General features: G+C 49.2%; 1 protein-coding gene across 2 annotated transcripts; it reads right to left on the reverse strand.

Moving 5' to 3' along the window:
* Window positions 1–189: 189 nt before the first annotated feature.
* Window positions 190–15,854, reverse strand: Fcmr (Fc fragment of IgM receptor). Of its 2 annotated transcripts, none has more exons than XM_040738588.1 (8): window positions 15,714–15,854; window positions 7,568–7,900; window positions 6,824–6,955; window positions 4,586–4,802; window positions 3,346–3,497; window positions 2,902–3,060; window positions 2,731–2,789; window positions 190–501 (listed from the first exon to the last, which is right to left on the reverse strand). In XM_040738588.1, the coding sequence occupies exons 1-8, from the start codon at window positions 15,772–15,774 to the stop codon at window positions 334–336; spliced, it is 1,281 nt and encodes a 426-aa protein (XP_040594522.1). In that variant the 5' UTR covers window positions 15,775–15,854; the 3' UTR covers window positions 190–333. The 2 variants fall into 2 exon arrangements, with proteins under 2 accessions (XP_040594522.1, XP_040594523.1); XM_040738589.1 differs by lacking the exon at window positions 15,714–15,854 and adding an exon at window positions 11,132–11,380.
* Window positions 15,855–16,523: the final 669 nt, after the last annotated feature.

Below are 16,523 nucleotides of genomic sequence, written 5' to 3' on the forward strand. Positions count from 1 at the left end.
AGGCTTGTGTTCCAGTCTGATGCCACCTGAGCTAGGGGTAAGGCAGCAAAGACTATGCGACCAAAGACAGTGATGAAGCACCTTATAGGTCCCATGGGCTGTTAGATGGTACAGAAAGGACAGGTGCCATCATGACAGATGACTGCCATGCATGTCCAGGACTCTCTCAATGAATGCAGGGGGCTTCAATGGGGTGAAAATAAGCTTGTAATAAGGCCATTCTCAAGGCATTCAGATAGTCAGGCAAGAATCAAGTTGGGGTGTTGGACATGGGAGGTGGCAGGGATCCCATAACAAATGGGTAGGGGCTAGACATCAGCAGACAGGCAGGACTCATCGGCATGAAGGTCTGGGCCCACTGGGGAGATGACGTGGGCCAGGAATATTGATGTAATCATCTGAACCCGTGTCTTCCACGTAGACAGCAGACTGGTGGCACAAGGTCACATATTCACAGCTTGTCTTCAGAGGTGGGGTGTGGGACCAGGAGGCTTCAAGTACCTGGGAACAACCAAAGGAGTGTCAGTCGCTCTGGCTGGGTGATCCTAGCATCTGTTTAGGTGGCAATGGGAGAACCTGGACACAGTTGCTGAGTTCCAGATGGCAACGATGCAGAATTGAGTGAACCCCATTAAGTGGGCCAGCCCCATTTTCAGGGCGCAGTCTCGTCCCCAAACCCCTGTAAACTACTTTACTCTAATGTGGGCAGGATATGCTTTACATGGGGTTCAGACTGCAGTCAAAGGGCTGAGCACGAGTGTGAAGGGGGCCCACCTGCAGAAGCCTCCCCTTGGGGAAAAAGGGATATGACTTGTAGGAAAAACATGTGTCTTCTCCGGCAACTATTCAGACATAGGGTGAGTCACTTCTTAAGCCTCTGCAGGGACTTGGAGAGGCCATGGCACGGCACAAGAGTGCATTCCAGAAAAGGGCTGGGGAGCTGAGGAAGGAAGACTGAAGGTCATGTGGGCACCGGGGTGCCTCTCTCTGCCAGACAGAAGCTTCAGGACTCCCCCTTCGTGGCAGCTAGTTCTCAGAAGACAAGGCGCTGTCAAGACTCCAACACAGTACGAGTACTGTAATAGCTGCCCAAGAATGCCTCGGCAGACACTGTGGTCAGTCATCTGAAGTTCTAAGAACTGGAAGGACAGCTCTTTGAATGCAGGAAGCGTCTGTTAAAAAGAACTTCTACATTTTATATTTTACTGAAGACAGACAGACAGACAGACAGACAGACACACACACACACACACAGAGAGAGACAGAGACAGAGAGAGAGAGACAGAGAGAGAGAGAGAGCAGAAGCTTGCTTCGAAGACACATCTCCCACTGATGGCAACTTACTTGGTTTAGACAATAAAAGTATTCACTATGGGGCTGGAGAGATGGCTCAGAGGTTAAGAGCACTGACTGCTCTTCCTGAGGACCCAGCTTCAATTCCCAGCACCCACACGGCAGCTCACAACTGTCTGTAACTCCAGTTCTAGGGGATCTGACACTCTCCTGCAGACATTAGCAGGCAATACAGCAGTGCACTAAAAATAAATAAGTTAAAATTTTTTCACTATGAAGACTGAAATAAGACATTGAGCATATGTACCCTGTAAACGTGTTCTGTCAAGATTTTTTCACCCTAATTGAGAGAAGGAGGGTCTCACAGAGGAGGGCAGGGTTCGTATGATCACAGGGCAGATCCACGGGGAAAGACTGGCTTTTGGGTAGAACAGACAAGCTTCACTGGGACATTCATCCCAAGCCTTGGGGACTGCTCTGGGGGCTTATATGGGTAAGAAGACAGTCAAGAGGCTGGAGGTGACTACGGGGTTTCTCCCCTTTTTAGCCAGATACATGATCATGTAATCAATGTATTGCTAACCAGGCACCACATTCACAACCTCCCTTGAAGGCAGATGTGTCTGCAAGACAGCTAATGGGAGGCAAGCAGAAGTGAAATATGAAAATCCGGGGTCCTGGCCAGAAAGAAGCCATTTTTCCCCTGTAGGTAGAAATAAGAACTTGGTTTGGTGGCTGAATACTGACCATGGAAGTTTGTTGAGAAGCAAAAAAAAGTCACTGGATGACGTCATGGATTAAGCCACTTCTTCAAGTCCCTCTGGTTTGAACCTTGACGTCAGAGGAAAACTGGCCTCCATGTCCTGAGCTCTGAGATTTTTAGGTCTGTTGTATTTAACACACACACACACACACACACACACACACACACACACACACGCTTGGTGTCCTTATTAGTATTTTTCTGGCTACAAAACCCAATGCTTTAGACGTTGAGAATACTTAAAGAATCTTTCCTTACTTTGGAAGAACAAAGGACACACCTGTAGTGTTTCAACGTCTGCATTTCTGACCAATCACTTTGAATAAAACCTAATGGCCACGTTACTATTACCTCCTCTCATTTTAAGAGTTGTATCGAATGTTCTCCCTCACACTGCGGTAAAACTGTCGGGGTAGCTTCCATTCTCTCTAGCCTTCTAGAAACGCAAGTGTCCCTTTTACACCATGATCACAACACTTTATCATTGCATCAACATTCATGTATCCCAAGAGAAATGCTTGGTCCGGTAAGTAAGGTAAACAGTTCGTGTGGAGTCAGCCTTCTGAGGGTTTCCAGGTAGGAACCGGATATAGCCGGTTGAGGGACCCACCCCAGACTATGAGCACGCTTGCCGGGTTGAGCTCAGGTCACCGGCTGGGGCGGGTGGAGCTTACCTGACATGGGTCCCGGGGTGCTGAGGCTGGGGCACTGTGGAGCGAAGCCTCTGCAGAGCCTAGAGGGCAGAAGAAAGCGGTGAGGGCCGGGCCTCTCCAGGCTTGGCCACCACCTGTCCCCTGTGGCCCCGCTGCAGCCGCTTTTCACGCTTCACTCGTGCTTGAGCTCACCCTCTCCGTCCGGCATCGGTGCACGCCGCGGGCAGGCGCTGTAGACGTTGTTCTGGGAGCGAGGTCTCTGTGGGGCACCCCGGCGCTGTGCGGGGAGCCGGCGGGACGCCTCCTGGCCTCGAATCCTCATTGCCACTCGGCCCATGCGCCTGGAGAAGGCTTCATGCAGGAAGTCACCGGGAAGAGAGAAGGACATGACATCAGACGCCTGTGGCCCCCTGCGTCTCCTTTCCCCCAAACTGAGGGCTGCACACCTCTCTGATGCCTGGCAATGTGTGACCCATGTATAGATGCCCAGGTGCTGAGCGCAGGAGGAAGGACAAAGGCTTCCCAGGCGCCATCTCCCGTCTAGGTTTTCTGGGGGTTCAAGCTGGATTTGAATGCTCTGGTCTCTTTGGGTATCTTAGCTGTCCCAACCAAAGGCCAGAGCTTCGAGCTACTTACCTTTCCTCCTAAGAATAGCTCTTTTTGCCACCAGGCCCAAGAGAACCAGCAAGAGAAAGCCCAGGAAGGTCGGAATCAGGATGTGAAATTCTAGGACGGGGATGTGAAGTCCTTGGTTCTCTCTCCCATACTGTGGGCTGTGGTGGAGTGTTCTTGGCCGGAAAAGAAGCAGAGAGAGGGAGAAAGAGAAGGTTAATAAGGAAAGGAAAATTTAAAGACTCACCCATGCATGGCCACCTTTTTTGGAGATGACTTAGAGTTGACCCTTTGTGAACAAAATCCCCTCCGTCACCCTCCCCCAAGAGATTTGTTAATGGGGTCAAAGTCAAGTTCTGCATTTTACTGGTTATGTGTTCTTGAGTGAGTCTTAATTTTCCTGAGTCTTATTTCCCTATAAATGTGAACCATAAAACGAAACTGTTAGGACTACGAAACACAGGAGGTATAAAGACTTGGAGGAGCCTGGTCTGTAGCAGTTTCTGAATCAGCTCCTGTTCTTGTCGTTAGAGACCTTCCACAGGCCGACTGGCATTAACCAGACCTGGACATACCACGTGTTTATCTTTTTAACATCTTAAAGACGACATGATGCCAGGCACATAGTTGACATAAAGAAAATATTTATTACATGGACTTCTGAATTCGGAATCAAGAGTCCTGTCTTCATTCAAATCACTTAGATTTAATTGTCCCAGCCCCATCACTTATAGGATTCAAATGATTCTGCAAATCCTTTTTTTGCTCAGGCTTTAAAATACTTGTGGGCTTTCTTGGGCATGGGCTGTAGTGCTGCCCCCTAGTGGTTCATTTAGGTCCGATGTTTAGGACAATGCTGAGCAATAGAAACATTTGTCACATACAGAATTTAAATTCTGTTAGCAGCACTAAAAAGGAAAAGAAAAAATGAGAGCAATTTTAACACTTATTAATTAGTAATTAATTTTAATCACCTTAAATTAATTAAAAGTTCGTCTCGTTTACTTATTCATTACAACAGACCTGAATGAATATGTATGGTTGAAAGACCCAAGTCTTTCTATCAGGTCAGAAATGGCTGTTGGCAAGCGTATTCTTTGTTGATGAGACTAATGCATTTATACAGCACAGTCAAAAACAGAGCATTTCTCAGTGGACTCCTGCAGACAAAGTCAAGAAGGGGGCAGACTGACTTCAGGATTCTTAGCACACAGGCCCTAAACAAACTCTTACCTTTACCATTACTACTACATGAAAGACTCACCTTTGGTCGTGAAGTTTGGTGTGGTGGCTGTAGCTGGCCCCTAGGGGCCCGATTGCTTGCTGAACTGAGGTCTTTGAGGATGTGGTAGCTGGCAGGGGGGCAGGGGACTTGGCAGCTGTCACTGGAGATGTTCTGGAAACCCTGGGATGGGAGGTGACTGGAATGGTGCTGGAGTGCTGGTGAACTGGGCCCTCAGTCCTTGGAGCGGACGTGGTAACTTCAAGAGCGAGAAGGGAAAGGTAACATTAGTGACAAACCCTGTTCTGCAGCCTGCAGGAGGAGCGGGTCTCTCTTCCTCACTCAATCATGTCTTCCCTTTTGCCAGTATGTACTAGCTTTGTTCTCGTGGTCTGACATGCCTTCATAGCGCGCCATCTACACATTCATGCATGCTGCCTTCAAATAACATTTTCTCCAGCAAGGCATTCCCGACTCCACAGGCGGAAGCACTTACTGAGCACTGGGGTGGGGGTGTGGGGTGTGGGGTGTGGGGTGTGGGGATGTGGATGTGGATGTGGGGTGTGGGGTGTGGGGTGTGGGGATATCGGGTGGGGGTGTGGGGATGTGGATGTGGGGTGTGGGGTGTGGGGATGTGGGGTGGGGTGTGGGTGGGGTGTGGGTGGGGTGTGGGGTGTGGGGTGGGGTGGGGTGTGGAGTGGGGTGTGGGGTGGGGTGTGGGGTGTGGGGGTGGGGTGTGGGTGTGGTGTGGGGTGTGGGTGTGGTGTGGGGTGTGGGGTGTGGGGTGTGGGGTGGAGTGTGGGGTGGGTGTGGGGTGTGGGGTGGGGTGTGGGGTGTGGGTGTGGGTGTGGGATGTGGGTGTGGGGTGTGGGGTGTGGGGGTGTGGGGTGGGGTGTGGGGTGGGGTGTGGGGGTGGGGGATGGGGTGTGGGTGTGGTGTGGGGTGTGTGGTGTGGGGTGTGTGGTGTGGGGTGTGGGGTGGGGTGTGGGGGTGGGGATGGGGTGTGGGTGTGGTGTGGGGTGTGTGGTGTGGGGTGTGTGGTGTGGGGTGTGTGGTGTGGGGTGTGGGGTGTGGGGTGGAGTGGGGTGGGTGTGGGGTGTGGGGTGGGGTGTGGGGTGTGGGTGTGGGTGTGGGTGTGGGTGTGGGGTGTGGGGTGTGGGGTGTGGGGTGGATGGGGTGTGGGGTGGGGTGTGGGGTGGGGTGTGGGGTGTGGGTGGGGTGTGGGGTGTGGGGTGGGGTGTGGGGTGTGGGGTGGGGTGTGGTGTGGGGTGTGGGTGGGGTGTGGAGTGTGGGGTGTGGGGTGGGGTGTGGGGTGTGGGGTGTGGGGTGGGGTGTGTGGGGTGGGGTGTGGGGTGTGGGGTGGAGTGTGGGGTGGGTGTGGGGTGTGGGGTGGGGTGTGGGGTGTGGGTGTGGGATGTGGGTGTGGGGTGTGGGGTGTGGGGTGGGGTGTGGGGTGGGATGGGGTGTGGGGTGGGGTGTGGTGTGGGGTGGGGTGTGGGGTGTGGGTGGGGTGTGGGATGTGGTGTGGGGTGTGGGTGGGGTGTGGAGTGTGGGGTGTGGGGTGGGGTGTGGGGTAGGGTGTGGGTGGGGTGTGGGGTGTGGGTGGGGTGTGGGGTGTGGGTGGGGTGTGGGGTGTGGGGTGTGGGGTGTGGGGTGTGGGGTGGGGTGTGGGGTGTGGGGTGTGGGGTGGGGGTGTGGGGATGTGGAGGGATGTGGAGGGGACGTGGGGGCGGGGAGTATATCTTACTTTTCTATGCTCATCTATCCTCCCCATCCCATCCCGGTCAGCCACACTCTCAGATCTATCATCTGTCCCAGAAGATCTGTTTCTCTTGGCTCAGCAGGCTCTCCTAGTGCAACAATGTTCAATTAGTGTGTCTAACTTACGTGGTGTATGTTAAGATACGATGGAAACGCTATTATGGCAGTCATCTTTTAATTGCCAAATAGAGTTGTTAAAATCACTAGCTACCAGCCGACAGAAGAAATCCCTGCAGGTAGCAAGAAGCATAATGACCTCCAGCTGGGAAACAGCTGCCATTCCCAGTCATTCCAAAAGTACTGGCGATTGTGAACTGGGCGCCTTGTTACTTTGCTTTGGTGCCACCTGGTGGTGACATGTGACGCCTCCAACTACAGCCTGGTGCCCTACTTGTAAGACGAAGGGCCTCTCTTAAGGCAGGGGCAAAGCATGGGAAACCCATTTCTGCTTTGCCAGTCACTCTTTGAGGTGAAAAAAAAACCCTCCCTCTTCTTCTGATCTTGATTTGATGGACTGACCTTCAGATGTGAATTCAGAAGGACTGTCGTGTTCAACCTCATGGAACCAGGGGGGTATATGCTCTTGCAGAAATCTGTGAAACCACGGTGGAGGCTCAGGGGTAGGCTCGTCTTCCCAGAATGGTTCATATTCTATTGGAGGCAAGAGGGATATACTGGCGATCACCAGGGAGGTTCATGTAGAAGGGGATTCAAACAAGGCCATCGGGAGATGGGCATGGTCCCCTGAGGCAAGCAGAAAAGGAACTGGCCTTTCCTGCCAGCACGTGCAGCATTCCCTACGAGACCACAGGCTATTGGGATTATAAACTGCTGAACACTCATGCACGTGCTGGGAAGCCACTGAAAAGGGGAAATGTCAGGGGTAAGAAGAAATGAAGGACCTGACCATACAGTAACAAGTTTGGACTAGATATGGCTTGAGTCTCCTTTTCATCCACCCCAGACATCTCATGAGATGATTACACAGGACAGTCATGGCCCTTCTGGTTTCCTCAGCCTCAAAGCCTATCCTCAGGCTAATGTCCCCTCTCCACTCACGCCCTGGGTTCCACAGGCAGCACACAGCATTCATCTTATTCCTTTCTTTCCCTGTGGATAGAAGGTTCTACGCTGGGGTGTTAGCCTCAGGCTGCGTTGATTTGCATTGTTACTGGGCTGCCTAGCACAACAGTTGCATGGGGGCAGTTACGGTTAGAAAATTGCCTCGGTTTCCCCAAAGGGGAATGTTTTCCAAACACCTACCATCGTGGACATTCAGGGTGATTTTCTGGGTCTTGCCCAGGTCTGTGTGCAAACCCACACCACAGGCATAGACTCCATTGTCACTTTCGGTCAGCTGTGTCATCTCCACCAGGAACAGCTTCTTATCCAAACATGGTGTTAGGGTGACTCGTGTTTTGTATTCCTTCTTGACAAAGATGTTGGACACCACAGTGGTACATATTCTGGGGTCAGTCATCTGCCGGCACAGATACATCCTCACATCTGTCTGAGGGAGTGGGCACTGGATGGTGATGGACCCGCCCGACTCTGCATCCAGCTGTACTTCTGGGAGGACCTTCAGGGTCCCAGACACTGCAAGGAAAAGAAACTAATGCGGAAGGAGCCCCGTATTCAGATGCATCTCAACTTCAGCCACACCCTCAATCTCAGGCCATCTCTCCAAACCTAGCGCTGACCCCAGACCACCTCACACTCACCACTAGATCTAGCCATGTCCCTGTCACTAGCCCAGCCTCAGCCCTATGATGATCTTTGCCCGCTTTCCAGTTTCTTCAAGGTCCTATTCTTTCTCATTCAAGCTTACTCTGTGCTCATCCAGGTCCTCAGCATCAGCCTCATCATTAACCCTGAGGCTGTAAGGACTTAGATACAACTACAGTGCCCGGAGTAAGCCCCGATGACACATTACCCTCAAGTGGCTTCAATATGGGGTGAGGAAGGTATCACATTCTTGTAGCTCATTTCCCTTCCAGGATCCTTTCCCCTCAGATCCTTTAATCTACCTAGTCCTCCTTTCAACTCCATCAAACCATTCAACCAGCACACACTGGACGCCTTTTGTGTGTATCCCTCTACCGTACAATAAATCGTGTGGTAAATTATCCCAACAGACAGCTTCTACGGCACAATGTAATAGATTCCACGAGAGAACCAGCAAACAGGAGCACCCAGTTCAGGATACCAAGGGGATGGTTTCCCAGGAGGAAGGCTTTCATAGAAGTGATGTCCACGCTGTACCCTGAACCAATGGGCAGGAAGGGCAATGAGAAGGCGATATTAGCCACTAGTGTAGAGAACTCATGGGAGGGAAAGCAGGGCACGTGTGAGTGTGAGTGTGCATGTGTAGGCATGGACATACGTACGTCTGGGAGGGATAGATCAGGGAGGAGTAGAATTTGTGGGCCATAACAAGCAGGCGGAGAAGAGGATAGTGTAATTTGACCTGCTACAGGAGAGGGTAAAGCCACAGATGACAGTGTAAGCAGGCCCCAGCAAGTGCCTCCATACACTGAGAAAAGGGTTGTCTTAGTTACTTTTCTGTTGCTGTGACAAAACACCACGGCCAAGGCAAATTATAAAAGAGAGCATTTAATTAGGAGCCCACGATTTCAGAGGGTTAGAGTCCACGACCATCTTGGTGGTGGAGACATGGCATCAGACAGACAGGAGGCATGGTGTTGCAGCCGTAGCTAAGAGCTTACATCTTGATCAGAGAGAGAGAGAGAGAGAGAGAGAGAGAGAGAGAGAGAGAGAGAGAGAGAGAGAGAGAGAGAGAGAGAACAAACTGAAATGGTGTGGGATTTTGAAACTTCAAAACTCACTCCCAGTGACACACCTCTTCAACAAGGCCACGCCTCCTAATCCTTCCCAAATGGTCCCACCCAAGTGTGGACCAAGCATTAAAACGTAAGAACCTGTGGGGGCCATTGACAGGGTAAGGTGTGCATGTGTGTGTTTAGGTGGTTCAGATGACAAGAACCAGCTGTATCAAGATGGGGATGTGAGAAAGAACACATCATGGAAATCTGCCAGCTTACCGATGTTTATCTACAGACTGTGCATTCTGAGTAGCTCCAATGAGTTTAGTCAAATGAGAGTTTAAAAAAACTAGAATGTCAGTGGGCTCGAGGCTTTTAGATTAGGATATTTCTGGTAGAGGGGAGTATTGAGGCATAGAAAGGTGGGAAAAATGGGAGAGAGATGGAGGTCAGGAGAGGGTGGAGAAAGACTGGAAAATATGCACAGGGAATGTTGAGGCGGGAAAGTGAAGCCATGTTAACACGCCAGAGAGAGGAAGAGGCAGAGGGGGCCAGCCAGAAGCACGTGGTCTCCTGAGAAACCCTGCAGACCACACACAAAACCCAGCACTGTTAAAGCTGTTGCCAGCAGAACTCACTCACTAGATGGTTCCCTGCTTGGACTTTGGCAATGGAAAGGTAACATATTCACAAAGTTCCAGTCAAGGGGGAAGACCTGATCTAGGGGCAAAGGGAATCACAAAAACAACCAGAATTCAGGGCAAACTATCTATCTCTATTTACAAACACAGATTTCCAAGACAGAGACAAGCCAGGTCTGATGCAGTTTGCAAATTTGAAATGCTGCTGCCCACATCATCATCCGGAGAGCTTGTTGATGCCTGTGAGCAGTCTTGTCCTTGGGCATGGCCGCTTGCTCTGTCTAGGCTGGTGTAGGGACTGCTTTTGAAAGGAACACCCCAGATGAAATTCTGGGCCATTTGAAAGTGATTCTTGGGAAGAAAGAGGAGGTAGGAGAAAGTATCTAAAGAAACCTACTGATGTGACAGTAATTAATTAACATCTAGCTTGTAATCTCTAATTTGGTGACTAAATTGCTGGCAATATTAGAGAAGGAATGATGTAGTTCGTAAAGTCATTGCCAGTACAGAGTTGGGTAAAACATGCTTGAGATGTGAATGATATCCTATAGCCTTTTTATAGTGCAAAATAAGGTGAAAAACAGAGGGCCTTGAGGGCTGAGACCACTCTAGAGATTTTTTAGGTGGGAGTGGAATTCAACCCAATCAGCAGTAGAATGTTCGAAAGGAGAGAGCAAACTGGCTTGAGGTTTGTATGTTTATCAAAAGGGCTAAGGTTATGAGTGTGTGTGTGTGTGGGGGGGGGTGTGGGTGTGGATGTAGGTGTGGGCGTGGGTGTTCTCTTTACCTGGACCTGTAGCTCACTCGTTCAACAGAAATCCTGGATATCCTGTCTCTGCCTTCCCAGCCCTGGCTCATAGATGTGTGTCACTGAACCTGGCTTTATGTGGCTGCTGTGGCTCTGAGCTCAGTTCTCATGCTTTGGGGGGAAAGCATTTTACCTCCCTCCCCAGACCCTGACTGCAAACTTCAGAATCCCTTTATGAAGGATGAGAGGGCTGGTGAGATGCCTCAGTAGGTGAAGGTATAGCTCATTGCCAACTCTGGCGACTTCCATTCCCAGTGCGCACGCGACAGAGAAAGAGAACCGACTCCTCCATGTGCTTGCTGCGGCACATGCCCCCAGACAGGCAGACCCCAAGCCAAACAAATGCAATAAAAAATGTAAAAGCATGAGAACTTTCCACCCAGTGTCCCATTTCCCTCCTCAGCGGCCTGCGTGCGTAGAGGCCTGTCAGCTGACATTAGTTCTGCCATGGGAAACAGTCCTATTTCCTCTCACAGGACGCTCCCTCGGTGCAGCTCGAGTGCACTGTTCTCTTGTTTCAGAATGTCTGACTGCAGTGATCCCCACTTTCTGATCATCACTGGCTTAGCTCATACACAAACCCTGGTATCGGCACCTTGAAGACCCCTTGGGTGATGTTTGCATCCATCTCCTCCTCTCTTTTCTGTTTGCTCAAAAGTCTCATCAAACTCATACGCACTCCTTCCGCTTCTCTTTGATTAAATTCGATCGAACTTCTGTCCCTTTAAGTCCAGCCAAACTGCTCTCATCCCAGTCAGCACAGTCGTCCATCGTTGTTGCTGCCTCTGCCATCACGTTTGTCTCCGTCTTACTGATCCCCTTGGCAGCATTTGACCCACCTGACTCCTCCCTTCGAGGGCCACTTTCTGCCCCCTGACGTCATATTTCTGCGACGTCATACTGCGCGCTGCTCCTGCGCTGGCTCCTTCCTCTCCTACTTTCCCAGCTCCATGTACCCCTCAGTGCTGGGCTCGCACACAGCTCAGTACCTGACCTATTCCCCCTGTGTCTTCCCTCCTCTTTCCACACTAGCTCATTTACTCTAGGTCCCTGTAAATACAGCTGCTGATAGATTTTTAACCAAACACACGTTGTTTCTAGTCTTGTCATTACCTCTGCGATCCAAACTGGCTCTGGCCCTTGGACTCCATTGGATACTTAAGATAATATCAAACAACAGCCAGAAGAGAACTCTTCTTAAACATGCTCACTCATAAAAGAGCTTTCCGTCTTGGGAAATAACACTACCATCCAAGTGCTGAAGGCCAAACTCATCCTTATGCTATGAGTCAAGAGTAAATTGCTGGAGGTCCAAGGAGATGGCTCAAAGGATGAAACTACTAGCCTGAGAATCCAAGCTCAGTCCTTGGAACCTATGTAAAATCCCAGATGTGTATGCTAAGATAGGAGGTGAAGAAAAAAGAATTGTCTGTCTCAAAGTATGTAGCACAGCAGCCAACAAATAAGAGATCCTGCCTTAAGTTTGTAGAAGGTACGAAGTGACTCCCCAAAATCATCCTCTGATCTCCACATACATGCTGTGGCATGTGTGCACACAATAAAAATTTCAAAAGAATAAACTTGCATATTCTCCCCTGCCATGCATGTATCACACGCATGCGCTGAGTCATAATATGTATATGTATTCTTGTTAGTGGTCTAGGTAAAACGGTTCGGAGCCCACATCCTATAATATTGCCTTGGTTTGTGAAGGAACATTCCCATAAAGCTCAATGTCTGTAGCTATACTGTGCTCTAGGGACAGGCATACCCTAACATTTGTAGGCCCGAGGGCAGTATTAACAAATAAAGGCTGACGTATCATACACCTAGTTATTCAAAGCTATTAGCAAGGGCTAGGGATGGGATGGGGGGATGCGTCTCAGTTGTTACGGTACTAGCCTAGCACACTCAGAACCCTGCGCTTGAGCCAGAGTCCTATGTAACCAGGCATGATGGCTCATGCTCATAATTCTAGCTCTTGAGATCCTCTGCAAGAGGACCAGGAATTCAAGGTCATTTTCATCTACATAGTCTATTAGAGGCCATCTGGGATACAGGAGACCTTGTCTTCAAACAAACAGACACCGAGATTAACAATAAGCTGTTCTTGAAGTATTTTGTATGTTCCTATCATGTTAAATCCATATATTCCTGCTCTGTTGCTTATGGCACAAATGATCTCCTCCGGGCAGACTCCACCAGGGACCTGCAGCTTTCCTAGTCACGTGATTTCCCCACATTTCTGGCACCCCTGGGTCTCTACGGCTTCACCTTCACAGCTGCATGCAGTGACCTCTTAGGGTCTTTATACAGAAAATGCAACCCTGCACACTTTGCCTAGCCTCGGAGGCTGTTTGGAACCTTGGTGCTGGCCTTCACCCTTGCACCTTGCCCATCTGCAAAGGCAGCTGTGTGTGGACTGGCCGCGTTCTGCTATAAGCTTGAGATGAAGGATGGTCCCTTGGACTGTCGATAGAACAGGATCTGTGTGTCTTTGAGGGTAAACCTGAGACAGTACTTTGCAAGCTAGCTTTAGTCTAGCATCATGCCTTGAAGATTCTCCTTACTTAAACTCTCTCTTTTCTAATGAAAATTTGTCAAATGAGTTTGCATCACTACACTCTCCAGTTGGGGAGATGGAATACTGCTCAAGGCGTCTTTCTTACTGTCCCATTGCAAAGTCCCAGGTTTCCCCTTGTACTGGATAGTTTTCTGTCAACTTGACACAGGCTAAAGTCATCTGAGAGGAGGGAACCGCAATTAAGAAAATGCTTCCATATGATTGGGCTTTAGACAAGTCTGTGGGGGCATGTTCTTAATTAGTGACTGATGGGGGAGGACCCAGCCCATTTGGGTGGTGCTATCCCTGGGCTGGAGGTCCTGGGTTCTGTAAAGAAAGCAGGTTGAGTAAGACAAGGAAGCAAGCCAGTAAGCAGCAGCCCTCCCCTGTGTGGCCCCTGTATCAGCTCCTGCCTCCACGTTCTTGACGTGATTAGTTCCTTCAGTGATGAACAGTGATAGGAAGTGCAAGCCAAATAATTCTTTTCCTCTCCAACTTGCTTTTTGGTCATGGTGTTTCATCCCAGCAATAGAAACCCTAAGTAGGACACTCTCTAATTGCACTAACTTCTTAAAGAATCATAGCTCTTTTTTTTTGTCTGGTCTATTTGCATCTTTAACTGAGTTCAAGCTCCTTTCTTTGCCAAGCACATTTTCCACACATTTCTGTTCTTTGTTACTATAAATCTGGGTTAACACAGTGAGCCATAACCATGTCATGGCATGAATGCTATGCAACATTTACAATTTCTGTTAAACAACTTAGTTCATTTGAATTCAGGAACATTCAGCTTATGGGGGCCCAAATGGACCACAGCCAGATTCTTTGCCAGGTTATAACACAAATGAATCCTCCTCCAAGTTCTGATGGAGTCCTTGTTCTTTGGTGAGCACAGTCTTTACTCTGCAGTGTGTGGTGTGTGTGTGAGAGAGAGTGTGTGTATGAGAGAGAGAGCATGCAAGTGTGTGGTGTGTGTGTGTGTGTGTGTGTGCTGTGCCTGTGGGGTGTGTGTGTAGCGCATGTGTGGTGTGTGTGTGTTTCTGTTCTTTTGTGCTCTCACCAGTATGGCCCAATTAACTTCTGCTTATTGCATTCTAGAACTTCTCTACATCATCCGTGTTTTAAAATGCCTCCTGAAAACTAATTCTGAAGGCCTATAAACCACAAGGTCAGATTTCTTACAACAGTAACTCCACTTCTTGGTGTACATTTCCAGTATTAGTTACTTTTCTTATTGCTGCAACAAAATACCGACAAGAAGAAACTTCAGGAAGGAAAGATCTCTTTGGGTTCACAGTTTGAGGGTACAGACCAGTGGTTCTCAACCTGTGAGTCATGACCCCTTTAAGAATTGAATGACCCTTTCACAGGGGTCACCTAAGGGCACGAAAACACAGATACTTACATTACAATTCATATCAATAGCAAAATTGCAGTTATGAAGTAGCAATGAAAATAATTTTATGGTTGGGGCCACCACAACAAGAGGAGCTGTATTGAAGAGCCGCAGCATTCAGAAGGTTGAGAACTGGTATAGACCACCATGGTATGGAAGCCGTGGCAGCAAAAAGCATGAAGCTGCTTGGTTGTATCTTGGAGTAGGATGGTGGGAGATCAACAAGGAAGATGAATTCCAGTGCTCAGCAGACTTTCTATCTTTCCTGTTTTTAATTCTGTCTATAATCTCAGCCTGTAGTACAATCCGCAGGCAAGGCGGGCCTTCTCTCTGTTAATACCTCAGCATTTCTTAGTCCAATCAAATCCTCAACAAAGCTTAACCATTGCAAAGGATATATTATTGGTAAATCAATAAGATAAGCACACTGAGCCAACATATGTGACGGTGACTGGACTCAGGAGGTGCTCGAGTGAGAGCTAAGCAGGTTTGAGAAGAACCAGTGAATGATGGTAGGCTGGGAGGATGGCGTCACCACAGCAGGGACAGTCTGAGAGAGGGCATGGTAGCGGGGATCTGCAGCATGTGTTCAAAGAAGAGCCTGTATGGCTGGAAGTGTGGTATGATTCGAATACAAGAGAGGAGAGTGATTTTAATTTGGTAGGTAGTGGGAGCCATTGAATGACATTATATGTTAGGGACAGGACAGATGAGACAGCTGGTTTCACCATGAACGGCAAAGTCTCTCAGGCAAGGCATTAGGCATGTGGAGTTCCAGATCTTGGTGATCATTCAGGTGGGGTGCCAGACAGGTGGCTGTACATTGAGATACGAAGTTTAGGGAATAGGCTACAGAGTCTTCGTTTGAACTTGATAGTTGCCAATGCAAGAGTGAGAAAGAAAGATCCAAGGAAAGGAAAAATAGATATACAAAGAACAAAGTTTGGAGATAGACACCCATCTTAAGACCTCATAAATGAATATCTAACATGCGTGACACCTTCTACCTTTAAAAAGCTAACAGCTGCCCTGGATGGAGGTCTGGAAGAAGGCTGCATGGTTGGGAGGGGCCAGCACTTCACACGTCTCCTGTTCTTGCCCTGGCTGCCACTCAATCTGCCCAGAAACATTAGAGCTGGAGGTGGCTGGCAATTGATTTCCTCTGGCTAATTCAAACCTGATAATTAACCAGGGGGAATGTTTCCCCATGGCACTCACCTGGCAGGAAGCAAAGTAACCAAAGCCAAAGGCACATGGTTCCTTCAAGGCCAGATCCCATCCAAGAGGCCCTGGAGTGTGGAGGAGACAGAGCGATCGATCGCCTTCTACAGTTGGGTGCTTGAAAGAGATTCTGTACCCCCTGAGGGGTGAGGGCTTAAAAATGAGGAAATGATAATCTGCCTTGTTTGCTTACTAGTCTTTGTCTAAAAAAGAAAACACCAGCAAACCACAGGGGAAATCAAGTGTTGAGAAAACATGTGTTACATAAAAATGGGTGCCTAGGGTTCAAAGGTCCTCTAAGAAACTCAGGACCAGGCTTCCAGGCTTCGGCACCTGTCTCAGATGGGCTCCCAGGATTTCTACGCTTTAACTGGCTTCTGAGCTAAAGTCATTTATTGTTTCTCTGTCTTTAGGACAACACAACCTCATCACCGACTCTCCCTCAACAACAAAGGCTTTGTGAACCAAAGCTTGGCTGTTGGAGTCTTAACTAGCCATCAGTTAATCCCTCCGATGGATACTTGTGGGCGTCTGCTATTTGTAGTGATATTAACCATGGATTTTGAGCAATTCACTGTTTTTCTCTGAACTTGATCTAGAGAATAAATGAAGATGAGACAACACAGCCTCCGGCATCCCACCATGAAGAGTATAATTCCGAGGTTTTAGCCACAGCTTGCCCAGTGCCCCAGCTATACTTTGGCCCTCATTCTCCCACAGTGGTCTCCAGAGGGCCGTCCCTCTCACAGAGGCACAAACCACTAAGGGTCAGGCGTGACAAGTCACACAGCAACTCTGCCTGGAGTC

Source organism: Mesocricetus auratus, unplaced genomic scaffold (genome assembly GCF_017639785.1).
Source record: "Mesocricetus auratus isolate SY011 unplaced genomic scaffold, BCM_Maur_2.0 Super-Scaffold_100676, whole genome shotgun sequence".
Classification (NCBI taxonomy): domain Eukaryota; kingdom Metazoa; phylum Chordata; class Mammalia; order Rodentia; family Cricetidae; genus Mesocricetus; species Mesocricetus auratus.